General features: G+C 45.1%; 1 protein-coding gene across 3 annotated transcripts in view; it reads left to right on the top strand.

The window, feature by feature from the left end:
• Nucleotides 1–21,741, top strand: part of GLCCI1 (glucocorticoid induced 1) — a 129,623-nt gene that overhangs the window by 72,487 nt on the left and 35,395 nt on the right. For all 3 annotated transcript variants that reach the window (XM_067562137.1, XM_067562135.1, XM_067562136.1), the window contains exon 3: nt 4,405–4,491. In XM_067562137.1, the coding sequence (XP_067418238.1) occupies nt 4,405–4,491 (87 nt within the window). The remainder of the gene's footprint in view (nt 1–4,404; nt 4,492–21,741) is intronic.

Below are 21,741 nucleotides of genomic sequence, written 5' to 3'. Positions count from 1 at the left end.
ATCCAGGAAGCGCTGCAATGAGGACTTTCAGTTCCCCTCCACACCAGAGACCTTTGAAGTGGCAAGGGAGCTGATAGAGGGCACGACACCGCCGTCTCCTCCCAGGTGCAAGCATGCTCCGGATTCTATACCACTGGTGTCAAAAAAGCACCCAATGCAATCCAGGGAAAGCCGGCTATGATGCTGCAGTCACCATCTCCCCGGCACCACTCTCTGGCACTGTTGGGAACTGCACTGTTTTGCTGTCCACAAAGTGAGTTGTCAGGCTCAGATTTTGAAGCGGTGTTCTCCTTCTCTAAAAGAAGGTGGCAGCAGTCAGAGAGGCAGCAAGCTGGTCAGCCCTTCCCCATGCTGTCACAGTGGCAAATGCCAGCTCAGTGGGCATTTTGGACCCTGTGGGCATTCCACCAGGTTCAGGGGTTGCACTCTGAATGCTTGCTATTGCTCACCTCTGGGGGCAGACATCACCCACCTCAATTGGATGATGTGCTACCACATGGCACTGGACCTAGCACCGAATACAACACCAAGCACCATATTAATCAAAGCACCGAGTTTCAGGAACTGGCACTGCAGGACCCTCTGGGGGCAGAAGGTCAAGAGATTGCCCTAGTCAGAGCGTTGTCGTCGTCTTCTGCAGATGAAGCAATATTGGGGTTCTCAGCAGTGCTGATTATAGATGACAGCAGGGTTTATCAGGAGCTCTTGAGGAGGGTGGCACAGAATTTAGAGCTCCAGATTAAGGAGGTCTCCAAGAACATAGACCCTCTGATTGACATTCTAGCCCCTGCCGGGGCCCATCCGGGATAGGATTGACAATTCGTGACACAATGAAGTCACTATGGCAAACTCCTGCTTCTCTGCCTCCCACAGCAAGAGAGTAGAGAGAAAATGGGACCACGAATATCTGTATACCCAACAGGGTCACTCGTAGTTGCAATGGCTAATGAGCGTGAGAGGGAAGGTGAACGAGGCCCCATGCCAAAGGGAAAGGATACTAAAAAATTGGACCTCTTTGGTAGAAAGGTATGTTTTACTAGGAAGCGACAACTCCATACTGTGAATCAGCAGGCAGTTTTGAGTAGATAACAGTTTTGGCGTGTGAGGGTCTATGTCAAAGTTCTCAGAGTCTATACCATCAGACTCCAAGGCAGAGTTCACAGTCCTAATAAAGGAAGGCAAGGCGGTTGAAAAGGCCTCACTTCAGGCGTCACTGAATGTGGATGCCACAGCTCGCATCATGTCATTGGCAGTAGTAAGTCATTGGCAGTAGTAATGCATCAGAGCTCATGGCTTCAAGCCTCGGGCCTCCTGCACAAGGCCAGCAGATGATCCAGGACTTCCCCTTTGAGGGTCCAGAGCTATTCTCCGAGCAGACGGATTCAAAACTGCACAGCCTCAAGGACTCTCGGGCTACTTTAAAGTCCTTAGGCCTTCACACTCCAGCACCACAGAGGAAACATTTCAAACCTCAACTCCTACATACATTCTACCAATCCCAGTCTAGGCAGGAGTACAACCATAAGAGGGGCAGAAACTACAGGAGGAGACCCTCTCAACCTTCTATCAGCCAAGGCACTGGACTCAGCGAGGCAGTTCTCAGTTCCAAACAGAACTTCTGAGGGTGCACCCGAGGGCCATGTACCAATTCAGGACTCAGATCCTTCAACCCTAGACTTTTTGGACCAGCTATCCCATGCATGGACCCAGATCACGTCAGATCGCTGGATGCTATGCATGGTAGAGCTGGGATACTCTCTTAATTTCAGGTCCTCCCTTTCTAGCACCTCCCCCATCCCTTTTCAGGGACCCTTCTCATGTGCAACTTCTAATCCAAGAAGTGTAGCAGGCACTCCTAAAGGGTAGGAATAGTGGAAGAGGTTGCTTCGGAACTAAGGGGTAAGGCATTCTACTCCCTCTACTTCCTAATCTTGAAACCCAAAAGTAGTCTTAGACCCATCCTAGACCTATGAAATCTCAACAGATTCATGAAGAACTGAGGTTCTGCATTGTTTCTTTGGCCTCTATTATCCCCTCTTTGGATCCAGGGGATTGGTATGCCACCCTCGACTTGAAAGATGCGTACTTTCATGTGTCAATCATTCCAAGTCACAGAAGATTTCTCGAGTTCATAGTCAACCAGACCCACTACCAGTTCATGTTACCTCCATTTGGCCTTTCTGCAGCCCCTTGACTGTTTACCATGTGTATGGCGGTCATCACTGCATTCCTGAGGAAGTGGATAGTACAAGTCTATCTGTATTTTAACAACTGGTTGATTAAGGGTCGCACTAAGGCACTGACGGAAGCAGGTGTAAAACTGATAAGATCAATTTTGACAAGACCAGGAGACCCAACAGCGTGCAGAAATCAACCTTCACTCCCACTCAGAGAATACAGTTCATGGGGCAGTGCTAGATTTGAACTAGGCCAGAGATTTTCTTCCAGAATCTCTATTCCAAACTATATGCTCTATAATAGAAAAGTTAAAACGATACTCCACTACCACGGCCCGAAACTACCTGAAGCTGCTGGGACACTTAGCAGCATGCACATATGTCATTCAGCATGCCAGACTACATCTCAGACCACTCCAAGTATGGATAGCCTCACTGTATTATCCATCCTGAGACCACATAAACAGGGTATTCTCTCCACGGATAGCTCAACTTGCAGTCGTTTTGCACAGGAGTCCCCTTCTCCACACCTTACTCCTCACTGTTCCTGGTCACCGACGCCTCAGCAATAGGCTGGGGAGCTCATCTAGGCGAGCTCAGACTCAAGGCTTCTGGTCTCAAGCATAGCTTTCACTTCACATCAGTGTAAGAGAACTGAGGGTGGTACAATTGGCCTGTCAGACCTTCCAAGCCCACCTGGAAGGCAAATGTGTATTGGTCATGACGGACAATTCAACAGAGACGTTCTATATAAACAGACAGGGTGGAGCACGCTCCTCTCTCTTGTGCCAGGAAGCCATCAGGCTGTGGGATATCTGCATAGCCCACTTGATATACCACGAGACATCTTACCTTCTGGAGTCTCAGAACAAGTTGGCAGACCACCTCAGCAGGTCTTTGTCCACCCACAAGTGGTCTCTCCACCTGGATGTGGTGAACAACATATTCCAACGATGGGGTGTTCACTACATAGATTTGTTTGCAATGAAACACAACAGGAAGTGCATGTAGTTCTGCTCCTTCCAGAATTACAGACTGGCATCAATCACAGATGCACTCCTCATCCTATGGTCAGGCTATTTGTTCCACACGTTTCTGCGTATTTCATTCCCAAGGTTCTGCTGAAGGTCAGGAAAGAGAGGTCCTCTGTAGCCTGGCCACACCAACACTGGTACACTACACTCCTCAGCCTCTCAGTGGAAACTCCTATTAGCCTGACTGTTGTTCCGGATTTGATCACTCATGGTCGCCTTTGTCAACCCAACCTTGAGTCTCCCCAGAGATGATGCTGCATTTGGTAGAGCAGTTCGCAGGTCAATGAACTCCGACCCCTCCTTCTATGGGTCTGCTTGGGTCAGCAATTTGGAATCAACATGAGCAAGCACTCAGAGGAAAAAATGGCTACTAATCTTCAATATCTGTTGCTCTTCAAGATGTGTTGCTCATGTCCATTCCAAGACCCACCTGCCTACCCGTCTGTCAGAGCCAGCCAGCAAGAAGGAACTGAAGAGGTAGGGTGTTGGTAGCACCCTATATATAGCGCCATGAAGGTGTGACTCCAGAAGGGCTCCAGAACCAACGCTACAGATACCACTAGAGGAAAAACCTTCTGTTGACTGTGTATGTATCATGCACCCACCTACTTTGAATGGACATGAGCAACATATCTCAAAGAACAAGTTATGGAAAGTCAGTAACCATTTTTTCCCAATGTGTACCTTAATTTTGACTTATCTATCTTATCTTATCTTTCAAATATTGGTGGTAAAGTTTTTTTAATTTCTATTAAATTCTATTGTTCTCTTTAAGTTATTGATACATATTTACAACCTTAACTCAAGATTAATTAAAGACCTTTGTGACCATACTGCAGCAAAGCATTTTAACTCCACTTAATTTTTCTAACAGTGACTTTTTTTATTAAAACTTCTGTAACTGCCATCAACTGTGCTGAGCTGGCCTTGAAGGGAGTACTATCAATGAAATAAAGATGATGAAATGGTAGGACTTGTTGGGAGGTGCAGTTACTGTTGAAGAACAGTGATGTTGTATAAAAGTGTCTGTATTTTCACTAACTTCATATGCATTGCGAACATTCTCACCACATGAATGTCAGTTTTGAAGTATGCATTTACAGAAATTATGCAGAAAGTTTCTCTTACATGGTGAATTCAGTATATTAATATAAAATTGAGCCAAAAAACTCACATTTACTGTTTTTCTTTAGACACCTAGCTGTTGGGCAGAAGAGGAATCAGAGAAGAGATCACATCAGCGTTCGGCATCATGGGGGAGTGCTGATCAACTAAAAGAGGTAAGTAGTTTTACTTAATTTTACTGTAATTTTTTTTTTAAGTTTCACATTGCTATCTTGGAGCCTGGAAAATCTCTGTACACATCCTCTCCCCATCACCCAGACAGGTTCAGCTCCCAGTTCAAGACAGAGTGGTTTCAGTGCTCTGTTTTGTGCCAGCTGACCATCTCTCACCAGCTCAATCTTTTGGCCCTGGAGCAGGAAGAGAGGTGGGTGGTGTAGAGCCATCTTTGCCACTCAAGGATTTCCTCTACTCAGTGAAAGTTTCCAGCTGACTCTTTAAATCAGCTTTCCATTCCTTTGCACTACTCCCATGGCAAAAAGAGGATGACGTATGGGCCAGAATCTGGCCAATGTAGTTTGAAATCCCAGTCAGTGTTGTTTTGGAATGAAAATACAGAGAGAAGGAAGGAAGATAAGTAATTTTGTATACAGCATTGATGTGACTGTACCTGGAATATTTGGTTTGGTTCTAGGCATCCTATTAGCAGAAATATTGACAAGTTGGAAAGAATTCAGCAAAAAATATTTGTAGTTTTGAGAGATTGAGTCATGGGGGGAAATAAATAGTTAGATATTGACTGACTAAGTAGCAGCTAAATGGAGTGGACATAAATCTGGAAATACATGTAAGTTATGAATATCAGGTATGGTTGGAGGTACCCTCGATTCGGGATGTCGGATCAAAAATCACATGCCTGAGAGAACCCTGCTTGCCTCCCATTAGGCTTAGTTTCACTCAATTATAAAACATCATCTTTATCTGGACAGTGTCAAACCCTCAACTAGAATAAGTGACCATTCAGGGGTCTCTGTGAGGTGCCACATCTATTTCCATCCACAGCAGTAGCACAACATATTGAGCAGACAGTGTCTAGATATATAGAGGAACACGCTCTAACCCAGTTAAGAATTGAAACAGTCCCTAGTTCTGATCTACACTACAAACGTAGGTCGTCGGAAGCCACTTTTCATTGACCTAATAACAAAATGCGTCTATACTACCAGATCCCTTCCACCGACCTAACTCTCCTGTTCTGTTAATTTAATTACTCCACCTCCGCGAGAGGGATAGTGCTTAATTTGATGTTGCTGGGTTGACAGAGAAGCAATGTAAGTTGATTGAATTGGCCTCCAGTAGGTGTCCCACAATGCTCTGCTGTGACTGCTGTGGAGATCATTTTCACCTCCGTTGCACAGCAGCCAGATACACAAGAAACAGCCTCTCCCCTGTTTTAAAAAAAAGTTCCTGGGGTGATTCCCATTTCCTGTCTGATCAGTGTGGAAAGCTTGCTAGCCCAGCTGATCATTGCAACTGAATGCCCCAAACATGCTCCAGCCTGAAGTACACAGGAAGTGGTGGATCTTATTGGTCTGTGGGGAGAGGAATCTGTGCAGACACTGCTCCGATCCAGCTGAAGAAATGTAGACATCTATGAAAAGATTGCACAGGACATGGTGGAGAAGGGCTACACATGGGACACGCAGCAGTGCTGTGTGAAAATCAAATAACTTTGGCAGGTGTACCAGAAGACAAGGGGAAGCGAACAGTTGTTCTGGTTCTGCACCACAGACATGCCGCTACTACAGTGAGATGCATATGATTCTCGGTGGGAACTCCACTACTATCATAAAAGGCAGCATGGATGATACCTCCCAGGACTCTGAGTCCCGGGCCACCTCAGGCAACCAGGACTTCTTTGAGTGATGTCCCTGTGGGTGCTCCACTTTAGGTGTCACTGCGTCCCGTGTCCTCGATCGGAGATCTTCACAGTAGTAATTGTCCGGGTCACTCGTGCGTGGCTCCCATCTCATGGCGCCGTTGGCGTGTCTTCTAGCACGTATGCGACCCAATCCCTCGGTGTCTTCTCAACCGTTCATGGTCCGAGACAAAGCTATAGCAGCAGTTAACATTCACTCATCTTTGGTAGTTTAGAGTTAGTAAATAGTTTAGTTTAATCACAGTTAAGTTCAGTTTTAGTCAGTAAGTTACCTACCCTTCTTAAAAAAGAGAAAAAATTATTTTATTTTTTTTTCCTGTTACAGGAGCATATATATATAGACATAAGACATGCCAGGCTCCCCAGGATTTAAAAGATGCTCCTCTTGTAGAAATGCTATGCCAGTGTCAGATGGACACTCACTCTATGTACGTTGCATGGCAGAAGCTTATGTGCCATAAAAGTGCACCCACTGCAAAAATCTCAAGGTAAGAGCCAGGAGAGATAGGGATCTGAGGTTAAAATTAATACGGATGGAAAGATCCCTCAGACCTTCATCTGACCTGGGACTGGACAAGCCTGCCTCAGGACGCACCCCAAAGAAAAGAAACTCATCGCCTACTCCCATTACTTCAACAAAGAAGAAGGCATTCACCTAAAAGGCTGTCCCCCACACTTAGTACCACAGAGGCAAAAGGCTCCTCAGGTACAACACGGTCCATGCCACCTAAGGAACCGAAACGTCTGGGTGAGGAGTCAAATGACTCACAAAAACTATCCTCCTCCAGCACAGCACTGCAGAAAAACACAGTGCAGAAACCGCCAGACCAACCGTTCAATGTTAACTACGACACCATTAGACTGCAGAAAACCAAAGAAAACTACGGTGCCAAGAGTAATCGCGGCACCCAGACTGGCACCGAGACCGATCACAGAACCGACAACCGGCAAGGTGGCAGCCATGGCACCAATCAACATCATGGTTCCAGTGGGAAGTGCGGGACTGACACTGGCACCGCCCAGAAAAGGAAAATGCAAACAGCATCACACACAGTCCATCCTGACTTTGTTCCTGTGATCAGCAGGGCCATGGAATCATTGGTGCACTTTGCACATGATGAAGTGTTTTTTTACCAGTACACTCTGTCAGTGCTGAAGACAGTGACATAGAGGAAGCTCAATTTTCATCTGAGCACTCCTCCCCCACCAGACCATCACTTGAGCCAATTGAATATGACCCTCATAGAGGACACAAACCATATCCACGCTATGGTCCACCATGGCTTGGTCCTCCTATGCCATACCATATGCAGTGGCATAATTGGGATGCATGGTCATCCTATTCCAGGGCATATGGTAGACCTACCAGCTCTCATACAAGTTCAGTGAAATCAGTGAGACCCTCACCTCTAGCCACACAGCTGAAGCAAGGCAAGAAACACAGGTAGAGGACACAACTGTGGAGCAAGATACACCTCCTCCCACACATGAATCATCGTCCTCACCAGATGAAGCTGTGATTTCCCCCCACACCTATAGTCATAGATGATCCCAAACAATTTAATGACCTCTTCAAGAGGGTTGCACAAGATTTAGAGATCCCCCTAGAAGAGGTCACAGAGTCGTACCGCAAGTTGCTGAAGATATTACCTACAGAAATACCATTGAAAATTGTGCTCCTGATGGATGAGGCACTGATGGAACCTGTCAATAACATATGGCAGACACTAGCAACTATCCCTCCTACTAACGAGAGACAACAGGAAATATTATATTCCAGCCAAGGGGATGGAATTACTATTCACCCATCCACCTCCAAACTCGCTAATTGTTGATGCTGCAAACCAAAGGGGCAAGTAGACAAATTATAAATCTACACCACATGACAAAGACTGGAAGAGGTTTAATCTACTAGGTAGAAAATTTTACTCATCTTCCACTTTATTAATGAGGGTATTGAGCTATGTTGCACTACTTTCAAATTATGACCACAGTATTAATGAAAAATTATCACAATTTATTAATGATATACCGGAAAACAAGAGATCAATACAAAGCTCTGCTTAATGAGGAACAACTTGTAGCCAGGACATCCCTCCAGGCTTCTTTAGATATGGCCAATACAGCAGCCAGAACAACAGGCACGATGGTCATAGTTATGCATAGGGCTTCCTGGTTCCACTCTGCAGGCCTTCCTAGGGAATTCCAAACAAAAATAGAAGATCTCCCGTTCGATAAGGCCCAGCTCTTTGCTGAAAAGACGGACGAACTCCTACATTCAGTGAAAGATTCTAGGGCAACACTTAGGACCTGAGGCATATATACTCCTGGAACAAAGAGGAAACAACACAGATTTCAACCATAAGCCCGCAGATACCCCTTTCGGTCACAATACAGATAGTACGAACCACAGAGAGGGAAACAGAACACACAGACGCAGACAATCAAAGCAAACATCTTCCACTTCCCAACAACACCATCTAAACAGCAGTTTTGAGAAGATGGTCGAGGGTCTGAGAAATGCCAATCAACAAACAGTGCCAGACTCTCTATGAAAAGTTTTGAATTTTGCGTATGATAGTTCCACCTCAATTAGTCAGCAATCACAATGGACAAATGGGTTTTAGAAATCATCAAATCAGGATAGACTGTCCCATTCATATCCACCCCCCCTGCCCATAACCCGTCCCTGTCCCTTTTCAGGGACCCATCTCACGTGCAAATAGTGCTCCAGGAAATAGATCATCTCCTACAAATAGGAGCAATAGAATATGTACAATCTCATCATAGATGGAAGGGGTTCTATTCCTACTACTTTGTGGTACAAAAAAAGAACAGAGGATGGACACCCATACTAGATCTCAGGGCACTAAATAAATTTGTGAGGTGACAAATTCAAAATGGTCAACCATAATACCAGCACGGGAGAGAGGGGAATGGTTCTCAGCCCTCAGCCTTCAAGATGCAAATTTCCATATTACTACGCACCCTGCACACAAATGTTTCCTAAAACGTATGGTCTCTGGCAACCATTTGGCCTATCTATAGCACTGAGCGTTTTCTCCAAAGTGCTCATAGTTGTGGCAGCACATCTAAGGAGACAGGGAATTACAATCTTCCCATACTTGGACGATTATCTAATAAAGGCATCCACTCAAAACCTAGCCAGACAGGCTACTGCTCAAGCAATAATACTCTTTCAAAAGCTAGAACTAAGGATAAACAATGAAAAGTCCACTTTGAACCCAGCACAGCAGTTGGAGTTCATAGGAGCAGACTTGAATTCAACAATAGCCAGGGCATCGTTACCAATGCCAAGATTCAAGGCTATTACAGACCCGATATCAATAACAAGGAACAGCCCACCAGTAACAGCATGCATTGTGCTACAGCTTCTGGGACACATGGTGGCTACAACATTAATGGTACAACACGCTCGACTACATATGTGATGCCTCCAAGAGTGGCTCGCTTCAGTCTTCAGACCAAACAGACACAGTCTAAGAAAAGTATTGACGTACCAAATGAGGTAAAGATTCCATACTATAGTGGACTCAAAAACAATAAGATGTCGGGAATCCAATTTTCACAGACTCCACCTTCAGTTATGATTAACACAGATGCATCACTCCTAGGATGGGGAGCGCATCTGCAAGACCATACAATAGAGGGCAGATGGTCAGAAATTGAAACCAATCTACACGTAAACATATTAAAAAGTTCCAAAGGGGTAGCTGTGTTAGTCTGTATACAGCAAAAACAACGAGAGTCCTGTAGCACCTTAAAGACTAACACATTTCTGTGGGCATAAGCTTTCGTGGGCTGCAACCCACTTCGTCAGATGCAAGAACTTCATCTCACAGCATGGCTCATAAATGGTTCCTCCCTGCTTAAAATGCTCGGAACAGGTTAGACGGATACTATTAAATAGTAGAAAGCCAACAACTATAAAAACTTACCTGCAAAAGCAGCACAGATTCAAATTTTGATGCAGAGAGAGACAAATCTCGATGACATCCTCTTCTATTCTGGTAATCCTCGAATATATCTTGGAACTAAAAAAATCAGGTTTATCAATTAGTTCCCTAAAGGTACACCTATCAGCAATTGCTGTCTTCCATGACAAGATATATGAGACAACCATATTCACTCACCCGATGGTAAAACGATTCCTAGCGGGTCTGAAAAGGGTATTCCCAGTCATATGTGCACCCACAACACCATGGGATCTAAATCTAGTACTGAGGGCCATTACCAAGGCACCATTTCAACCCTTAGAAACATGCTCACTTCTCCACAAGTCGAAGAAAGTGTTCTTTCTAGTGTCCATTTACATCAGCCCAGCATGTAGGAGAAATTAGCACATTCATGGGGTATCCACCTTATACAATATTTCTTAAAGATAAAATCACCCTTAGGCCACACCCAAAGTTCTTACCAAAAGTTGTCAGATTTCCATACTAACCAATTTATTCATTTACCTACCTTTTATCCAAAACCACATACTAATGCACAGGAAGCAGCACTCCACACTCTGGATGTCAGACGAGCGATAGCATTTTACCTAGAGAGAACAAAAACATTTAGAAAATCAGACAAGCTTTTCATTTCAGTGGCAGAATGCACGAAAGGCAAAGCCATATCTAGCCAAAGGCTATCCAAATGGATATCATAAACAAAAAGGTTTACAAGCTCCCTCAGGAACCAAAGCTCATTCCACGATAGCAATATCCACTTCCATAGTGTTCCTGAATAATGTTCATATCACGGACATGTGTAAGGCAGCCACATGGGCATCAGCACATACTTTCGCAAAACATGCAATGATCAGGTATCTGCTAGGGATGCTTCACTAGGCCTAACTGTACTTTCATCCATACAAAGCAACTAACACCGAAGTCCCTTCACCAAATATGAGGCACTGCTCTATAGTCACCTAAAGTGGAGCACCCACAGGGACATCACTTGAAGAAGAAAAAGAAAATTACTCACCTAGTGTAATAACTGATGTTCTTCGAGATGTGTGTCCCTGTGGGTGCTCCACCACCCAGCCTCTTCCCCTCTACTTTGGAGTTCTACTACGGGACTCTACAGTAGAGAGGGAAGTGAGGGGGTCAGATTGCACATGTGCCAGAAGATGCGCCAATGGCACTGCAAGACCCGGATGAGTACTGCTGTGAAGATCTCTTATCGAGGATGCAGGACATGACAACACCTAAAGTGGAGCACCCACAGGAGGACACATCTCGAAGAATGTGTTACTGCGGTAAGGGAGTAATCTTTTCTTCTTGATGAAGAAGAGGAAGAGGAGGAGAATGGGAGACAGGCAAATGGAGATCCATTCTCCCTCAGAGCCAGAAGCTGTTTTTAACCTTTAGCGCAGACCAGCTAGTCACAGGACTGCATTGTGGCCCGGTGTAATGCTGGGGAAGACAGCTGTGGTGAGCATGCAATTCCAATCAAACTGTAGGGATTACATGCTCTTATGTTTTATGTTTAATGTGAAAAAAAGTGAGATTCAGTGGGCATCTGTTTCTGAGTATCCATTCCAGCTATGCAGAGGGTGGTCCCCGGAAAGACTGTTGATGTGCACAAGGATGGCCAAGGAGTCTTCCATGGAGATCTCCAGGAAATTTTCATGGAGGTACTCTGCAATGCTTTGCAGAAGATTTCTGGGAAGGGCTGCCTTATTTCTTCCACCACAGTAGGACACTTTCCCACGCCACTCCAGTATTAACTCTGCTGGCATCATTGCAGTACACAGCATAGCAGCATAAGGACATGGGCTGTACCCAGATGCTTGCAGCATCTGCTCCCTTTACACCTCTGTTACCCTCAGGAGATGGATATCACATAGGATCACCTAAGGGAGATGGTGAAAGTTTTCATTACAAGTGCTCATACCACAAACAATAGAGCATGTGGTTTCCCTCCACCCATGGTGATTTCTGGGTCCCTCAACCTCTGTTTCCCTAACATGCCGATGGTTTGGTTGTCAGGGATCAACATTGACCTCAGAATCTGCAAGCCCAGGGTGATTACTAGCAGCAGCATTAAAGGAAAGGGGAAAATGGGCTTCCTGTGTTCATTTGTGGCCACAAACCTCACCTTTTCCCCCTGATGTGCCTCGGGCAAAGACAGTAATTTGGGACGCTTAACGCTGGTCCCTGGTCTCAAAGCAAGGTCCATGTTGCTAAAGGGAGGGGACATTGTCCACCTGCCCCCCCTGTGCTTCCGATGCAGGTTTCCCACAAGTTGCAGCACAGATCTCCTGGCCGCTGGGCCATACTCACCATGGGTGGAACAGCAAAGCAGTTCATTGAATAGCTAGAGCCAATTAAGACATCGTGTCAGACTTCACTTCTTTACACCCTACAGAAAAGAGGCTCATTAGTGGTCATGAGAGACAGGGTCATCAAGGGCCCACAGCAAAAACACTAAGAAGCTGGACCTCTTTGGTAGGAAGATGTATTCCACTGGGGGGCTCCAACTTCACATTTCAAATCAACAGGTGCTCCTCCGCCAAAATTATTTTAACTGTTGGGGGGCTCTGATTCACTGAATTGCTCCTGCAAGAGTCCAGGGCCGAATTTTCAGCTCTAGTAAAGAAGGCGGGGCTGTGGCAAAAGCTTTATTGCAGGCTGCACTAGACGTGGCTGACTCAGTGGCACGAACCATGGCATTAGCATGGCGATGAGGAGGAGCTCATGGCTACAGGCCTGGGGTCTTCATTATGAGGTCCAGCAAATTGTACAGGACCTCCACTTTGAGGGCACTTCCCTATTTTCTGAGCAAATGGACTCAAAACTCCACAGTTTGAAGGACTTGAAGCCCACCACACCCTGGCCCTTCAGAGGAAGCACTACAAATCACAATCCCTGCCTTGTTTCTGCCCATCGCAGCCCAGGTAGGAATATAGCAGGAGATGTGACAGGAGCTATAGGAGGAAGCCTACTCCTTCGTCTATTTAAGGTCCCTGGTCCTGTGAGGCAGTCATCCTAGTCAAAGCAAAACTTTTGAGGGTGTGCCTGAGGGCGACGCACTAGTACATAATCTGGATTCCCTACTTCCCACCCTCTCTCCCTGTCATTTTCAGGGACCCTTCTCACAAGCAACTTCTAATCCAAGAGATGTGAATGCTCCTTCAAGCGGGAGCAGTAGAGGAGATCCCTCTGGAGCTAAGGGGCAAAGGATTCTACTCCTGTTATTTCCTAATCCTGAAAGCCAAGGGCAGTCTCAGACCCATTCTGGACCTGAAAAACCTCAACAGATTCGTGAAGAAGCTGAAGATCTGCATGATCTCCTTGGCTCCATTACATCTTCTCTGGATCCAGGGGACTGGTATGCCACCTTTAACTTGAAGGACACATACTTCCACATCTCAGTTTTTCCAAGCCACAGAAAATTCCTACTGTTAGTAATAAATCAGGTTCACTACTAGTTTACTGTCCTCCCCTTTGGACATTGTTCACTAAATGCATGGCAGTAATCACCACTTTTCTTGAAGCAAAGGGTACAGGTCTACCCTTATCTCAACGACTGGCTGATGAAGGGCCACACCAAGGTAGAGTCAGACGTTAGCTTGATATGGACAACTTTCAACAAATTAGGCCTCTTAAGTGAACAGATGTCAACTCTCCTGTTCAGAGGATAGAGTTCATAGGGGCAGTACTCGACTTTGTCTAAGCCAGAGCCTTTCTGCTGGAGTCCCAATTCCAGGATATAGGCACCATTATAGAGGGCCTCAGAAGCTACCCCACCGCCACGGCAAGACGTTGCCTGAAACTCCTAGGGCATATGGCTGCCTGTACAAACATCGTGCAACATGCAAAACTGCAGCTCAGACCTCTGTAATCCTGTCTAGCCTCAGTGTATTGACCAGGCAAAGACCATTTAGACATGGTGGTCTCACTTTTTTCCTCAATGACCAATGCCCTCCTCTGGTGGCTGAGCATATGGTCAATTTGCGCAGGGGTCCCTTTCTCCAGGCCTTACCCCTCACTGTCCCTAGTTATGGATGCATCGGCGATGGGGTGGGGACTCATCTAGGGAGGCTCAAGACTCAAGAACTCTGGTCTCAGACAGAACTCTTGTTATACATCAACACCAGAGAGCTCATAGTGCTGCGACTGGCCTACCAAACCTTCCAGTCTCACCTGGAGGGCAAATGCATGTTGGTCATGATGGACAATGCGACAGCAATGTTTTATGTAAACAGACAGGGTGGATCACGCTCCTCTACCCTGTGCCAGGAAGCCCTCCAACTATGTGAATTCTTCATAGCCCACTCAGTACATCTCAAGGCCTCATATCTCCTGGGATCTCAGAACAAGCTGGCTGATTGTCTCAGCAGGTCCTTCTCCAACCACGAGTAGTGCATTCACCCAGACATCATGTACAGCGTCTTCCAACGGTGGGGAGCTTCCCATACAGACTTGTTCGCAACAAGACATAACAGGAAGTGTCTACAGTTTTTCTCTTTCCTGAATAATAGCCCAGGCTCGGTTGCAGATACATTCCTTCTCCCTTAGAAGGGCCATCTTTTCTATGCATTCCTGCTAATTCCACTCTTATACCTTCGGACTGCTGAAGGTCAGGAGCAAGGGGACTTCCATGATCATGATAGCCCCAGCCTGGCCACGTCAACACTGGTTCACCACCCTCTTAGATATTTCGCTGGAGACTCCAATCAGCCTGCCCCTCGTCCCAGATCTGATTATCCAGGATCACGGCCGCCTTCAGCATCTGAATCTCGAGTCCCTACATCTCTCAGCATGGAAACTCCATGGCTAAACTCCCTGGAGTTAACATGTTCTGCCAGTTAGCGAGGTCCTTCTTGGCAGGAGAAAACAATCCACTAGGGCCACATACCTGGCAAAGTGGAAGAGGTTCTTGATCTAGTCGATGCAGAAAGGTATTTCACCCATGCAATCATCAACACCTTTCTTCCTGGACTAATTGTTACACCTAAAACAGCAAGGGCTTTCAGTATCCTCAGTCAGGTTTAGCTGCAATTTCAGTGTTCCATCTGGGAGTAATCGGCCAATCAGTCTGTGCCAACCCAGTTGTCAGCCGTTGTCTCGAGTCTGGGCAGGCTGTTCCCTCAGATGTGACAACTAATCCCTGGTATCTCAAACTAGTCCTATCAAGACTCGGGACCCCCATTCAAGCCCTTAGTGACATGCTGTCTGCTCTACTTGTCCTGGAAGATGGCCTTCCTGTTTGCCATCACATCAGCTGGAAGGGTCTCTGAGATCAAGGACCTCACGTCCTAGCCCCTATAAACGGTTTTCTTCAAGGATAAGATCCAACTACATCCTCACCTGGCCTTCCTTCGGAAGGTGATCTCTCAATTCCACACGAACTAGAACATATTCCTCCCGATCTTCTACCTGAAACCACATGTCAATAGCCAAGAGCAGAGACTTCACTCTCTGAACATCAGGCATGCCTTCTACATCGAAAGGACAAAACTATTTAGAAAGACAACTCAGCTTTTTTTAGTGATAGCAGATAGAATAAAAGACCTTCCAGTCTCGTCCCAGAGAATTTCATTGTGGATCACATCCTGTATCTGCACATGCAGAAGGTACCTGCTCCCACTCTGACAGCACAAAGGCACAAGCATCTTCGGCAGCATTCCTGGCACAGGTCTCAGTCATCTGCAGGGCTACAACGTGGTCTTCAATCCACATCTTTGCTTCGCACTACGCCATTTCTCAACAAGTCAGAGACGATGCTGCATTTGGCAGAGCAGTATTGCAGTCTGTCACCTGCCCCCGCCTGCTCCTCTGTCAGAGCTAGCCGGCAAGAAGGAAGGGAGGGGGCAGAAGGTTCCAGTCAAATGGCTCTCCCAGTAAATGAGGCCGTTGTGGAACCAGCCAGAGTAGTATGACATACTCCTGCATCTTGCATCCCTACCCTAAAAAGGACTGCGAGGTGATACTTTGTACTGGCTAAAAGAGCAGAATTTCTTTTTACCTAGCCTGCCCCCAACTCACTAGTGGTGCAAGCAGCCACAAAGGTCCAGGCTGTAACACCGTAAAGCTATCCTGCAGAGAAGGGCATTAAACACCTTATCCTTCTATGGAGGAAGGCATTTTCATCCAACAGCTTCCAGTTTAGAATAACTAACTACCAGGCCTTGTTAGCAAAGTGTCATTTTACACATTATTTCAAATTATTTGACTTAAAAGATAAATTTCCTCAAGAGGACATGGCCCAATTCCATGCCTTCATTGTTGAGGGCAAACTGTTTGCCAAGACCTCTCTTCAAGCTACAGGTGATGTAGCTGATACTATATTTGGAGCCATAGCCATACTTATGAGGTGTGAATTGTGGTTCCACTCTTCAGGGTTTCCCCAGGAGGTTCATAATACGATCTAGGATTTGCTCTTTGGTGAGTCTAATCTCTTTAAAGAGAAGACAGAGGCATCCGTACACTTGTTAAAAGACGCTAGGACAACCCTTTGATTCCTGGGTATTTATATCTCGGTCCTGAAGAGGTACCACCACAAACATATGTAGAAAGGCTTGACTTATACCAATCACCAGCACCCATATGAACTGCTGCACATATCTGAGAAGGTACATCGACGAAAATATGCAACCTCAGCCTCTCAACCCCACCCACCAACCAGGGGTTACTTTTGATGGATGCTCAAAAACTATGTAACATTATTGATACCATCCCCAGTTGCCCCCCAAACTTTGGGTGACGACCTTGCATTTTTCACCCACAAATAAAGGACAATAACGAAGAGGTGGGTATGGGATATCATCTACTCAGCCTGCACCAATGAGTCTTTCCCATTCTCCCCACAAACCCCTTTCCCAGACCATCTTCAGGGGCCACTCTCACAAAGAGCTCCTCTGTCAGGAGATGGACTCTTCTCCAGTGAGGGCCACCTCAACATCAAGAGAATAGGTTGTACTCCCCATATTTCATAATTCCCAATGTGGGGGGGAGAAGGGAAGATGGAGACAGCTGAATATTTTTGCAAATCAAAATTATGTATGGTTATGTTGGCATCAGTAATCCCCTCCCTGGAGAAGGACACATAGCTAGCGGTTCTCTATGTGAAAGATGCGTACTTTCATGTGGATGTTCATCAGTCCAATGATGGTTGCTCAGATTTCTGGTAGAACAAGGGTACTACCCATTCAGAGTTTTTCTTTTTGGACGGGCAGTAGCATCTACTGTCTTCACCAGGGTCATCTTAATGATGGGGGCCCATGTGAGAAGAAGCGTCTACACAGTCTTCCAGTATCTAGTCAACTGACTCCTAATGAGTAAATCTTATTGGGAAGTTCAGCTGGCAATCTTATTCTTCCTCCGTCTTCTGGCATTCTTGTGAATCTGCATAAACTAGGAAAAGTCTACTTTGATTATCATGGAAACAGTAGACTATAGGAACGACCCTAAACTTGACCTCAGCAAAGGCCTACTTTTCTAAGGACAGATTCCAGGCCATGAACAGTGAAGACAAGACAAGTGACCCACAGACCTCAAACCACAGGCAAGGTCACTCTTTCTCTGGTAGGCCTTATGTACTTGTATAACAATGTTCACCAGACTTCATCTCAATTGCCTACAGGTCTGGTTCCAGTCTGTTACTCACCAGATACAGACAACATGAAAACAAAGGTGACAATCCCTGCCAAGGTCACAGCTTCCCTTGCATGGTGAACAAACCCAGAGCAGATAGATGCCAGAGTTACTTTCATTCCACACACATCCAGCATGACCATAATCAGAGACGCATCTCTCATAATCTGCGAAGGCCCACATGGGTAGTGACAAGGCACAGGGTCTTCTCAGGGTGCCAAGATGCACATCAGTCTCTTGGAGCTAAGGGCAGTCTGACTGCCTGCAATGTGTTTCTCCCACTTAACACTGTCCCAGCATGTCAAGATAGTGTCAAACAACATGATGATCATTTTCTATATAAACAAATGAGGAGCAAAAACTCTTTGTATAGAAGCGTCCCACTTATGGAAATGGTAACTGGAGTCACATCACACTCTTGGCAATGTATCTTCCAGATGTGAAAAACTCTTTGGTGGACAATCTCAGCAGACACTTCTCTACAGACCACAAGTGAGAGATACCCAATTCAGTCCTAAACAAAATTCTTTATACCAAGAATGCCTTCTTGGGGCTTGGTTGCCTCCCAGACAAACAAGAAATTGAGTCTATATTGCTCTATGGCATCATTAGGTTGGTACTCTAAGGGTGATGCCTTTCAGTTTAGGCACATTTTCCCTCCCATTCCACTGCTACCAGAAGTTCTATAAAGATTCATCACAACAGAGCATCAGTCATTTATCATTGCACGCAACTAGCCCAGCCAGTTCTAGTTTCTGAACCTCCTGCAGATGTCCTCCCATCAGCATTCAACCATCCGTGGATCTACTAACGCAGAGGAACAGTGTTATCAGACATCCCAATCTACACCCTCTTCACCTCACGGCCTCATATTTGGATGCATGTTAGACCTAGAGTGTTCATGTTCAGTGGCTGTTCAAACTATCCTCAATCCCAACAGGAAAGATTACCAGAAAATGCTATCTAGCTAGATACATGGAGATGTTTCTCCTTCACCTGTGCACAACTGAAACCGTTATTCCCAGAAACAGGTATTCCTATCATTTTAGACTACCTCTTCACCCTCAGGATGTTGGGCCTTTCTGTTAACTTCCTGTGGGTCCAATTAGCAGCTATCTGCCTTCTGTCTGCTGATAGAAGGCTATTTCATTTTTACTCACTCAATAATTATTGAATTTCAAAAGGGTCTGACTAGGACCTTCCCATGCATAGTAAAGCCAAGACCACAATGGGACCTCAGTCTTGTACTTTCAGTATTTACCAGACCTCCTGTTTGAACCTCTGACTACTTGCTTGCTCCGTGTCCCACTTATCTATGAAGGTTGCCTTCATGGTTCCCATCACATCTGCCAGAAGGATGAGTGAATTGGGAGCACTCATGGCCAACCTGCCATACCATGTTTCACAAGGAGAAGGTTTTTCTTCGTCTCCAACCAAAATTCATCCCAAAGGTAATTTCTGAGTTTCACATAAATCAAACTTCTCACTTATCAGTATTCTTTTCAAAACCTTATGCCTCCAGTGAGAGGAGACTTTGTTCCCTCAGCATCAGATGAGTTCTCGCATTTTGCCTGCCAAGAACAAAACCAATTAGGAAAACCTCTGGACTACTTGTTACAGCGATCATGGTGACAAACTGTGTGTGCTCAAGGACCATCTAAGTTGGTCTCTGGCTGTATCATTCTTTGCTGTCAGTTAAGTCATCTGCCTCCCCTGGACCCAATTTGGGCCCATACCACTAGAGCACAGGTGCAACCTCAGTAGTTTCCATTCAAGAGGTACTTATACTGGACACTTGTGGGGTAGCAATCTTGATTTCTTCTGCGAGTGCTGATCTCTATGTGTGTTCCTCACATGGGTGACTGGTAAGCAGTATTCACAGGTGAAGAGGGTGTGTGTGTGTGTGTGTGTGTGTGTGTGTGTGTGTGTGTGTGTGTGTGTGTGTGTGTGTGTGTGTGTGTGTGTGTGTGTGTGTGAGAGAGAGAGAGAAAGATGTAGGTGCTATGGATGTCTGTAATTCTATATCTGCTGAAGAGGTTTGGACTAAAGCATATAATGCCTTATGAAGTTATAGATGGAACTCTAGGTTACTTACCAGTAATTGGAGATTCTTTGAGATGTGTGGTCCCTATCTGTATTCAACAACCTGTCCTCCTCCTCTGCTTTGGATCATGTCTGGATTCAGAGTAGAGAAGGAACTGGAGATCCAGTCAATCCACACCTCCCCTACAACCTTGGTACTAAGTATGAGGAGCAATGGATTCTACTTGTAAAATCTCTGATCTCCAGTGCATGGAAAAAAATGCATACCTACATGCCAGCTGACTGGGGCTTGGGCTACAGGGCTGTTTAACTGCAGTATAGATGTCTGGGCTTGGGCTGCAGCCAGAGCTCTGGGACCCCTCCCACCTTGCAGGGTCCTACAGCCCAGGTTCCATCTCAAGCCTGGAAGTATATATTGCAATGAAACAACTCTGCAGCTTGAGACCCAGTCAGCTGTCATGGGCCAGCTGCAGGTTTTTATTGCATTATAGACATTCCCTCTGTGGCCTGCAGCTGCTGGGAGCAGTGGTTACAAAGAAAATCCTTCTCAGACCCTACAGCCCTAAGCTGGAGCATGCCTGGAACAGAAAGAATCTTTTTAAAACTTAACCACCAAACTCTTAACAAGTCTTTACGGAGCATATACAAACTGAGATTTTTTTTCAAAAGCTCATAACTTGACTGCATTTGGGTAATTGGGCAAAAGGCACATCTGGCAAAGTTTCCTACACCTCTTGCTCAATTTCAAGCTCTTGCTCCAAAGCATGGAGACGCTCTAGAGGTTTTCAGTGAAACAGCTGTAAGATTTTTCTTTTAACATGGGTAAAAAAAATTTTCTCTTAATCTCATTCTTTGAAACCGCTGTACCATTTTTGCTGAAACTTTGGTTAAAATAAAATAAGCCATTTTTGGCATGGAAAATACCAACTCAAATGGTTAGTGTGACAAAGTTATAAGTAGCGGAAAACAAGGACTGCAACAATTGAGATAAAAGTGTGAACCTTGCTAGGCAATGGTATTTCTGTTATGAGTAACATAAGTAAAACTACCTTGTATTTGTGCTTTTGAATTGTATTCCCAATGTGCTTGACCTATTTGGCAGTCCTCAAATGCTTGATGTTTTCCATTCTTTGAACGGACAGTTCTTGGGTTTTTTCCATTGTTTTTTTGTTTTTGTTTTAGTTTTTGTTCCAGCAAAGATTCCACTAATTCATACCATTTTTATTTGGTAGGAATTGTGAACTAAGCAAATATTTGTAGGCACATTGTATAACTAGTTTTGTAGAGTGTATAGTATGTGCAGTCCTATTTTTAAATTTCATTAGTAAAATAAAATAAAATAAAATATAGTTGCTGAAAAGAACTAACCAGGAAATATAATCATGATTAAATACTTGCATTAAGCATTTTAGGGAGTATTTTATTAAAGATGCACTGTAAGCTTTTAAAATAATAGAATATGTAGGCTTAAGGTCCCAAATCAATATATGCAATCTGTATAGACTCCAAAAAATGACAATTTATACTAAATAGGGTAGTTGAAAATCACTCTGCTCTTGAATCGCTTGTTGTGGTAATCTGCCTGGGCTCCCAAAACTGTGAACCATTGTTTCCCCCTCAGCTCAGTAAGTGAGAACTTTGCTGCTGCAAAGCTATGTGTCAGCTCTCTGACACACCAGCTTATCTGCCATGCTGGCAAACCCTTCAGCATTCTGCAAGTCCAAACCTTGCCTAGCAGTTAACACTTTGTGAACTCCAGGACTTGAGTTACTCAGAAACACTTTTCTGCAGTGATCAGTCCTTCTTATTGTAGCACCCACAAAACCTTACCAAATTCACTGCTCCTTTTAAGAGATAGTACAAAGCCATTTATTAAT

Source organism: Emydura macquarii, unplaced genomic scaffold (assembly GCF_026122565.2).
Source record: "Emydura macquarii macquarii isolate MOO-44397 ecotype Brisbane River unplaced genomic scaffold, CSIRO-AGI_Emac_v2 contig_2422, whole genome shotgun sequence".
In the NCBI taxonomy this organism is placed as follows: domain Eukaryota; kingdom Metazoa; phylum Chordata; order Testudines; family Chelidae; genus Emydura; species Emydura macquarii.
The sequence above is the reverse complement of the archived record's forward strand: the minus strand, read 5'-3'. Positions and strand labels throughout refer to the sequence as shown.